This window comes from Oreochromis aureus, linkage group 18, assembly GCF_013358895.1.
Source record: "Oreochromis aureus strain Israel breed Guangdong linkage group 18, ZZ_aureus, whole genome shotgun sequence".
Classification (NCBI taxonomy): domain Eukaryota; kingdom Metazoa; phylum Chordata; class Actinopteri; order Cichliformes; family Cichlidae; genus Oreochromis; species Oreochromis aureus.
This window is the reverse complement of record NC_052959.1, coordinates 3,287,598-3,297,841: the sequence shown is the minus strand read 5'-3', so window position 1 is coordinate 3,297,841 and position 10,244 is coordinate 3,287,598. Positions and strand designations below refer to the sequence as shown.

Below are 10,244 nucleotides of genomic sequence, written 5' to 3'. Positions count from 1 at the left end.
ATGTGATGAAAAACGGACACAAAACTACTACCAAGAAATTCAAAATCACTATGTAAAAATGCACAAGATCAGAGTGCAGCTGTATATTTACATCAGTGGAAAAAAAAGAGCTTAGTGAAGATGGAAGCTCCACATTCAGTTCAGTGTTAATAAAACATAATGCTTAAATAGCTCTTAAATCAGTGTTGCTTAGATGTTATTGTTTCAATCAGCAGTGCTGTCTGCGCTAGGAATAAACTGTGAAATGCGTTTCTTGTATAGCAGATAAAAGTCTGCCAGGTTGAAATATAATTGCACTCTGTAATGAATGTGTTGTCTTGCTGGTCAATCTGATGAGCCATTCTGCTTTATGGTTATTGTGGAGTAGCTTACATTTGTTTATCACCAGAGAAAAGTCCATTAGTAAAAGAGCTTTAGCAGAAACATGATAGGCCTCATTTGGCTACAATGTCGGGCTGTTATCCATCAGTCAGCCTCCTCTGGGGACAAACTCTATCTCCCCAATGCTACCTAACACACAAATACACATGGTGATGCATTACCATTTAGCGTTATTTGTTTGCTTAGCAACAGAGAGCGAACGTGTACTTGGTGATGGTGTTGACGGTAAGAATTACTTTCAACCTGTGAAAACACCTATGAAGACATCTGTATGTGTTTTATTCATGATGTCACTCATTCGTCTACAGTACTTGTGTGTTGTTCTGTTCAGGATGCCGCAGGCTAAGGTCCACACTCAGCCACGCAGGTCTGACTACACAAGATGGGCGATTATGGTGTTTTTACAGTGATACAATTACGTCTTTTCGTAGGACAAACGGATGATAATGGCGATACGGATAAAGCTAGATCAGGTTACGACCCTGTGGAAGAGAGGCCTCCTCATCACTTCACTGTAACACAACATGTACAGTGAGTAGTACACATGGTTTTCTTGCATCGCAGAAGCCCAATGCAGGCAGTTAAGATTATGCAAATGTCTTTTCAGATATTTTGCGGATGTTGTTGCTGTTAGTTATCAGCGCCCAGCACATGTCCCAAGTCCCGTTGTGTCCTGCTTCCTGTATGGTTTGTTCTGAGGATGCTGTCATCTGCCAAAGACTGACTAAAATTATAGGTAAAAAAAAAATATGCCATTCCCCCTCTATAACTGAAAACTGAGCCTAAATAAGTGCATAGTCCTACTGTACGGCAGTCATATGAAAAACATTATTTGTCATAGTATTCAGAGTTGAAGACATCAAAACACGAGAGAAAGGGAACTAACAAAATAAAGGAGAAAGTAACTCAACAGGTAAACACTGAACACAGACATTAAGGATTAACAATCGAATTAAAGGGTACTGGGATATGGAGGACCGGGAGAGTTACGTTACACTGAAATAAAGCATTTCATGCTTTAATAATCAATTTTAAATTAATAAAATAATTTGCTAATTACTTTTTGATTATGTTTTTTTAAAAATATATATCCATTATTTGGTAATTTAATAGACAAAAACACAAGGAATGCTTTTTTTTTTTTTTTTTTTACTCTTTAAGTATCAAAAAGCTATGTGGTAACTGATGAGACTGTTTACAGACAGTAACTCTGTTATCAATCACAGGACTCAGTGCTTGTTCCAGCAGTTTGATTAGTTTCCAAATTTATTTGTATAACGTTAGCTAGCTAATACCGCCATATCACAAGTTAACACAAGCCTACAAGGGTAGGGCTACCTGGAGTGATGCTAATGTTACGTGCTACTTTCGTGTTACCTTCCGCAATTCGGAATTTTAATACTAATTTGCAAATGGATTCACTAATACATATTTTACTGCACAATGCATTATAAAATGACAAAATGTAATAATAATAAAATCAAGCCTTAAAGCTCAAAGAAACACAAAAGCCAGTTTTGCAAAACATAAACTAAAGAAAACCAACAGAATTTGACATTACTAAAAACTGTCATATATTACAATTTTTTAGTAAGCTTATATAATTAATAAAACCTAGAAACATTTTTACTATAATTCATTGTTTTGTATTCTTTCCCAGATTAGCTTATTGACAAGTGAAATTCCCCAAAACTATGATTTAGCATAGTTTTATGCTAGTTTTGTAGCATAATACAAAATTTACCACTTTAATGTGGTAAATTTACTTCTCACGTATGAAACCGAAAGGCACTATATGCTGATGATGTTGTGTGTTTTTGTATGCCTTGACCAGTTGCTCCGAATACCACACAGGCTCTGCTGCTAACAGAAGGCTCAATTTCTACAGTTCAGCCTGCCTCACTGTCTGAGCTGAGCAACATTACAGTCATTGGTGAGTTTTGAGAATTGCAAAACAGCAACAATAGTGGTAGGACAAGTTGATTCTGTTCAATGCGGGGGCATGTTCTGATATGTTCTGATTTAGGACCCAGATGGCTTGGGGATAGAAGCACCTCTTGAGTCGCTCTGTTCTTGCCCGTATGGTGCGGAACCTGCCTGATTGCAGAAATTGGAACAGTTTGTTGAAGGATGGGATGGGTCCTTCAAAGTAAATCAAAGTTAGTTTAAATAGTGAATCAAAACAGCAACCACAATGGTCAAGAGGGGTATTTGAAGGTAGCTAGCAAAAGCTTCTAATGCAGCTTTTCGTATTCATTCTATGAAAAATTTTGCCTCTCAAATTTACAAAAATAAAAATTCAAGACTAACTAGACACAAGCAAGGCAATTATTCTTGCTTGTGTTACATGTTCCCTTTTAGTACAGCCTTTCACTTTTGATCCATAGAGGTCAGTGTGCCAAACCCTTTTGCTAGATGAAATAGAGTTAATTTTAAAACTGTGACCCACTAAACTTCAGAAGAAAGTCCTCTGCACTATAAAAATACTGCAAAGCAATGGCAGATGACAGACAGAAAAAGAACAAAAGAAGGAAAATTGTTTCTTTTCCAGATTCTTTTTAGAAACAATAGTATAGCCAGGCAACAGGACAGAAACTGCATCTTTCACTTTTTAGATGCATTAAAACATTTAGACTCCCAGTTTTATAGTGTTCAAATGTATTTCTCCCTGCTGATCATCCAGGTTTGAGCCATAACAACATCTCAGAACTTGCTAGAGAGTCTTTCAGAAATCTGCCCTTCCTCCACACATTACTGCTGGACCACAACCTCCTGAACAGTGAGTCTCTACAGGGTGGAGCTCTGATGAATCTAACCCAGCTACAGGTCCTTACCTTGGGCCATAATATCATTAGCATGGTAGGTACCTTTGCTGGGGAAAATTTGCAACTACTATTTGCAACAGTAGCATTTGCAACAGTAGCATTTTCAGTTGAGAGATTTTGCAGTTAAGTGATTACTTTATTAATCATGGATAGTAAGTCATGGAAAAGATGGATGTAGCCTTTGTCACTTTACCAACTGAAGGTTCGAGCTGAACATTTTCAGCCATCTTAGTTTTTTGAAGACCTGATGTGACTAACTCATCATATATGGTGAAGCATACCCTCCCTTTCTCCCTCTGGACACCTATGGGGACAGTAATGAGCAAAATGAGCATCATATTGTATTCAGCAAAACTTGAAACCAGAGATAGAAGTCATAAATGATGAGTAAATGTTTATTGAGGTAATAGAGCAAGGCTGCCCAAGGTAATCTTCCTATGTAAGCTGAACTCTTCTCTACCTGCTAGCATTTAGAAAGAAGACAGCCTTAATATAAAACATAAAAAGTAAGACCACATACTATGTGCAGATGGTAGTAGATGTTTATCGTCTTCCACAACGTTTCTTGTGCATTTAAAGAACATACAGCATATTACGTTGTGGGACTAAATACATGAAGTAAGAATCAACTCTGTGTTGCTGTGCAGATCCAGGGTGGCTGGTTTAAAGGTGCCAAGGCTCTCCAGAGTCTTACACTGGAGGGAAACCTGCTCACCAGCTTAGATTCTGGTTCCTTCCCTCTAAATGACCTCAGAGAGCTGAGGAATCTGGATCTGTCAGATAATCTGATTCAACATGTGGACAGAAACAGGTAAGTATTTAATATTACTATGTTTATTTTTTTCCTTTCTTTAAAAGAAATAAAGGACCTTCACCAAAACTAATGTCCCCTGTGTGTCTTAGTTTCCGTGGCTTGGTGAGCCTGACGACTCTGGATCTTTCCAGAAACCGCCTGAGTTCTGCTCCTGTGGATGCTTTTTCTTACCTCACCTGGCTGACAAATCTCAACCTGGACCTCAACTCATGGAATTGCTCCTGTCAGCTGCTGGAGCTCGCCGACTTCCTTTCCACCTTCATCCAACAACCTGACAAGGTACAGGAACTCCCCCCACTAAACCTACGTCCACTCACCAGTACAACCTGAACTGACTTAAATCTGTTTTCTATTTGTGCTGATCTCAGATCCTCTACAATGGCCGTAGGATGGTGTGTGCGAGCGCTGACAACCCAGCTGTAACCACAGTGCTGGAGCTGACTGATGCCAATTGTGTCCCGTCCAATCAGAACATCACAGTGCATATAGAGCCAAGAGCCAGCGTAACGCCTCAGTTGTATGCTCGAGATCTAGCCATCACTGCAGTCATCTGCTTTATCGGTGAGAATGATATACAACACAGGATAAAAGAACAATGATTTCAATTTAACTCTTAGACATTAATGAAAGAATAAGAAAAGAGAATTAAAGTATTAGATGGAGAATCATAGCACAGAACACCCAGCATATATGAAACAACACAGTTCTAAATGATCAACATTCGAAAATAAAAACAGGAGAAATACCCAATCATACTCATTCTCCTGTGCTTCAGGTGGCGTTGGCTTGACTCTGCTGATAGTTCTGATTTACTATCAAGTGTCTCGAAAGAAAAAAATGAAAGAAAGTAAAAGACTGAAAGAGCAAGAAGAAGGAAGCAGCAGCACGGCTAACCACTGTGTTAATCACCTCGATGTTAGAGAGAGGAGGAGGGATGTTTTCTTGCAAGAAAACAGCAGGCAGCAATGGAACAAGGATGCCATGACTTTGGACACATGGGCAAATGAACCCGGAGACCAGTTTAGATTTAGAACTGATGAGAACAGTGGCTGTTTCAGCTGTCCTGACTGCAGCAGTGATGCACCACAGCTGAACCCAGTGAGAAGAGAAAACAGGATGAATGGAGGGATTGAGGCAAAGGTGGACAGAGAAAGGAGAAAAATAAGAAGGATATCCGATGAGGAGGGGAAAAGGACAGAAGTTCAGCATAGAATCTTGAACAGGGACACCCCTAACAAGTTTGTTTTTCAAGAAAATACAAATTCATCTTCTTATCCACAGAGTGAAGCCTTTAGTCAGAGAGCAGAGATCCTGCCAGCCTGTAAGAATGGCAGAAACGTGAACAATCACAGGACACATGCAGAAGTAAAGATTAAAGGATATGAGAGTTTACGCTGTGAAAGTTGTCACAGGACATACAGAGCAGAGCAGGACATGAGACAACGGAAGATTGGAACCAATCCAGGAGACTTTGCTCTGCCTAACGGCTTCTCTTCTCAGTACAGGCTGAATGAAAGAGGAAGGAATGCTCATAACCACTCTGACATGATGAAGAACACAGAGTTGAAAAGAGTAATCAGAAATGTGTCGTTTGATCTGCAGAGTTCAAGAACCCTGGAAGAAGGAAATAGTCAAATTGAGGACAAGAGAGAGGAGGAAGTAATAAGAGACAAAAGAAAGAGAAGAGAAAAGAGGCAGAAAGTTCAATCCAGCCGGTTGGTGAAGGTCAAACTAAACTTGAATCCACTACGAAAAAGCAAAGTCCATCCAAGGAAGAAAATTGAGCAGGGTCCTTTGGAGAAAAGCAGCTCCAAGAAAAGCAAAGAAAAAAGAACGGATGGAAAAGAATGTGAGGAAAAGAAAGAAAAAGGAAAGTCTAGCGAGAAAAAAATGAGAAAATCCTGCAAGACTGAGACATTGACTGAGGATGGAAACAAGGAAGAAGAGGTCGGAGGAGAAGAAGGACAGAAAAGCCAAACACTCTCTGAAAAAACAACTTCCAAAAGTGATAACAGTAACCAGAAAAGTACAGAAGAGAGTAGATACCCAGAGAACAACCAGTCTGTGCAAAGCAGCAGTGCTGCTGACCAATCAGGGTCCGCTATTGTTAGTGGGCATGGGCAAAGTCTGCTGGGTAATAAGTATCAAGGAGCTGGCCTGACTCTGGGTAGTGCTCAGCATTCGTCTACCAACCTCTCACTGCTTGGCTCAGCTGGCTCACAGCTAAATGGCAGCAGCCTCTCTCTTCAAGGGGGGAACTTTCTGCTCAGCACCTTGGCCTCAGGATCAAAATTGCTGTTCCCCAGAGGTCCAGCTCCTAGTATAGCATTCAGTGGGCCTAACATGGCTTCAAGTGGTGCTCCGGACATGCTTAGCAGACAAGCTGCAGGAGGAGTTCTGTCTGCTGCTAACCCTTTCCATGTAAGTGCAACACCTCAGACTGGAGGAGCTCCCTTGAACTTAGCAGCAAACCCAGGTGTTAATCCTGCAGCTGTCCAGTCCGCCTCTCAGAGCCCAATGCTTCCTGACAGCGCTCCTCTTGTAGCTAAGCCAAAACCTGAACCAGCACAGGGACAAGTCATTCAGAATGCAGGACTGCATCAGCTATCTGTTGAACCTCAAGCACCCACAACCAAAGAGAACCTCCCTGCCTCGCAGGATTGTATGTCTGAGGATGCCCCTAAAAGACTCGAACCAGTGAGCACAGTGGAGAATATATCAATTAGTAACAGTCAGGCAGAGACTAGGAATGTACCTGTTGGTACAATGGTTGATATATCAGTAGGGGTTGTGGCTCAAACTGAGGTGCCTGCAGTGGAGAGGTATGGAGCCAGCATGCAGGAGGCAGGCATATCAGGTGTCTCTGTGCCCGGTATATCCACAGAGAGTGAATCCTCCACAGCAGCTGCTCTGCTGCAGCAAGAGTACCTGCCTGAGGAAGGAGGCTCCCCCTCCCTCAGGAGGAAGCTGAGACTGGTGCTTCCTGAGAAGACATCCAGCCGTCCTCTCACTGCTCTGGAGAGGAAAATACGTTAGAAGCTAACTCAGTATTTAAACTACTTTTTAGCTGAATAAAATGTTACTACTGAATCATTTTGAGATTTAAAGGATTTCATATTGTTTATTTTTTATCAATTAGTTTTGCATTTTAAAATCATTCATGGCCTTGGAAGCTGCATTTGAATAAAATTGCATCACATGAAAACCATTTAGTGGCTTTGCTGCAGCTTTCTGTCGTTCCTCACGATCTTCATCTACAGATGGCATTTCCTTGTGTGTTGTGACAGTATAGTTAAAAATGACATAATTTTTCTTTATTCATGGACATGAAGCACAGTTTCATGTAAGGCGTAGCTTTTGCTTAGTTCAGCTGCTAACTTACAACTGCCAAGTAAGTTCTACAGTAAATACAGTAGTGAAATAAAGACAACATCTTTCAGTGATCTGAGGACTAAAACACTGTAACTTTGACCTCTATGCAGATTGCAGCAGGTTTCTGGGGTTTTGGTGTGCATGCAGGATTGCGTTTCAGTTTTGGCCCTAGGATGGCTGTTTGCAGAGGATTAGGTTTCTTGGTCAGGCTGCAGAGCTCTACATGCTACCTACACAGGGGTCCATTTACTGTCTGAGCTTTCTTCCTCCCGTGAGTCACTGTGATATATTACACTGTCGAACATCACTGTCTTGTTAATGTTGTTCATGGATATGATCACAGAGAAGGTGTCTGTGGTCCTGATTCTTAGATGGCATTACATTTCTAAGAATAATAACTTTATTTGTGTATCACTTTTTAAAACACACAGTTAAAAAAAGTGCTTCACAGGTTGGATAGAAGCACGTATTAAAAATAAGCATACATTTAAACACACAAATACTTACATTAACTGCTGTGTACACACTTCAACACATATATAAGAAGAATGAGAGCCAAAAATTAAAGATGAGGGTAAAGGTAACTTATAAAAACACGTTTTTAATACAAGCCAAACATTCAGCTGACCTGATAAGACAGAGGAGGGCTGTTCCAAAGTTTTGGAGCTCCAACCTTACAATTGTGGTCACAAAAAATTCATTTCGGTTCAGTTTTATTTATATAGTACCAAAGAGAAAAATGGCAACAATCAAACAACACCCTCTGAGCAAGCACTTGGTGATAGCGGGGAGAAAAAAAACTGAAGAAATCAGACTCAGGGAGGGGCAGCCATCTGCTGTGACCAGCTGTGGGTGTGGAAAAGAAGACAGGGCAAAAGGCACACTGTGGAATAATATCTAATGATTAAATGCAGAGTGGTGAATAAACACACAATGAATGAAAACAAAGTGAGTGAAGACAGCCTAGACCTAGTGCAGTTTAACTAAGGGAAGATTCAGGATTACCTCATACAGTATAAGCTTCATCAAAAAGGAAAGTTTGATCTTAGAAGTAAATCCAAACTAGGAGCTGGTTCCACACAAGAGGGGCCTCGATTCTGAAAGCTCTGCTTCCCATTATACTTTTAAAAACCCATAGCAGGAAACACAAGTAAGCCTGTAGTCTGTGAGCAAAGTGGGGTGATATGGTACTATGAGGTCTTTAAGATAAGATGGGGCCCGATTATTAGATTAATACGGAGCCAATGAAGAGAAGTTATCACGGGAGAACTATCTTTCTAGTCCCTGTCAGTACACTTGTTGTACGATTCTAAATGTACCTGTATATTGTTTACATGTTTGAAATAAATTAACAATCAATCAATCAATCACTTTGGATCAATTGAAAGCTTTTCTGGGAGTTTATAGGACACCCTGATAATAATGAACTAGAGTAGTCCAGCCTAGAAATAATAAATACATTAACTAGCATCTGTTGTTTGTAATGTGTAATGTAATTTTAGAGATATTGGAAAATGCAAGAAATCCTACATATCTGCTTAATTCAAAGACACTGAAAGACAAAAACCACTCAAAGATTTCTCACAGTGTTACTGGAGGCCAAGTAATGCCACCCAGAGTGAGTATTTGGTTTCTAAGATTTTTAGGGCTGAGTACAAATACCTCAGTTTGATCTGAATTTAAAAGCAGCTTGTTAATTTGTAACACACATAGATGGAGAAAGATTTTTACAAAGGTAAGGACTTTTTAGCAAGTGAAACTTTATAAACAGAATTATTGAATTATTGTTTGCGAATCATCTTGCAAAACCATCTGCAATATCATTGTGTGTTATTCCAAGGTTGCATAAAAACATACTACACAGTTTGGTATGGTTTTGTACAAGCTAAACTGGTTAGCTGGCAGTAGCAGTGTAGTTTACAGTGATGCACTATGGTGGGCTGATGCATAGCATGCTGTGGTGTTTAATTTAATCATTATATCAAGAGTAAAAAATTTATATTTGAGGTCATGATGCTGATTAGATTCACTCACAGACTCCTTTTCATACTAGCTTCCTTAGTGTCTAGGGGTTGGAAATCAGCCATAGAGCTTGTGAAACATCTGCTTATATGTTTTCGAATTCAGTGGGTTATATCCTTAAAACACAGTGAATATCAGAGTAGCAGCACAGACCAGCTGATTGCAGCCTTACACAAAGAAAAATTGACTGAAAGTCACAAAACAACTCATGAAACTTTTTTCTAAGCATTTCTTCTCTCCCAGCTGCACCACGACACCTGATTTTAGGGTTCCCTCTTAGGGATACACCCTGGACAGGTTGCCAGTATGTTGCAGCATGTAGCTATATAATGTTAAGTAACATGAAGCTATGCACCAATAGAATTTTTTTTTTGTTGAAAAATCAACTCTTTCTTGGGTTTGTTTCCCATTACATCCCATGTAACTCTTACTTTGCAAAAGTAGAGTAACACGCTGAATTCCCCCCCCCCCCAAAATCCTACCATTCAAAATATTTATAGTTGTAAGCACACCATTTTATTCACTCCATTACTTCACAGCTAAATCTGGTGCTTTTCCAACAAAATCAGCTTAGATAACGTGACGATGATGAATTTAGGGGTAGTGTATGACATATAAGAAGTGGTTGCAGTCCTTGCCTGTGGTTGTTAGGGGGCAGTGTGTACCTGCAGACACAAATGGAGGCACCTTTCTTTTTCAGCAGCTGCACTTTTGATTTATGACTCAGATCTGGCACTTTGGAGACATAATTATAACAGAGGGAAAAATACCTAATTTGCTTGATAGAGTTAGGGGCCTGAGTGTTGAATTTGAACTCATTATTTTACCAA

The 10,244-nt window shown here is 39.9% G+C and overlaps 1 protein-coding gene across 4 annotated transcripts; it reads left to right on the top strand.

Annotated features, from left to right (window-relative positions):
- The first annotated feature begins 567 nt into the window (after window positions 1-567).
- On the top strand, window positions 568-7,273 carry lrrc53 (leucine rich repeat containing 53). Of its 4 annotated transcripts, none has more exons than XM_039601886.1 (10): window positions 568-606; window positions 690-748; window positions 813-912; window positions 989-1,117; window positions 2,216-2,314; window positions 3,065-3,240; window positions 3,854-4,017; window positions 4,152-4,299; window positions 4,389-4,581; window positions 4,796-7,273. In XM_039601886.1, exons 3-10 carry the CDS (start codon window positions 906-908, stop codon window positions 7,054-7,056), a joined length of 3,177 nt encoding a protein of 1,058 aa, XP_039457820.1. In that variant the 5' UTR covers window positions 568-606; window positions 690-748; window positions 813-905; the 3' UTR covers window positions 7,057-7,273. The 4 variants fall into 4 exon arrangements, with proteins under 4 accessions (XP_039457820.1, XP_039457817.1, XP_039457818.1 ...); XM_039601883.1 differs by having other exon boundaries at window positions 4,110-4,299; window positions 4,796-7,272; XM_039601885.1 differs by having other exon boundaries at window positions 591-606; window positions 690-728; window positions 4,110-4,299; window positions 4,796-7,272.
- Window positions 7,274-10,244: the final 2,971 nt, after the last annotated feature.

Excerpts from the sequence above, each read along its gene's own strand:
- lrrc53 (XM_039601883.1), top strand. Across the intron at positions 1,118-2,215 it reads AAGACTGACTAAAATTATAG|TTGCTCCGAATACCACACAG; the intron begins GTAAAAAAAAAA and ends TGCCTTGACCAG. Across the intron at positions 2,315-3,064 it reads GAGCAACATTACAGTCATTG|GTTTGAGCCATAACAACATC; the intron begins GTGAGTTTTGAG and ends CTGATCATCCAG.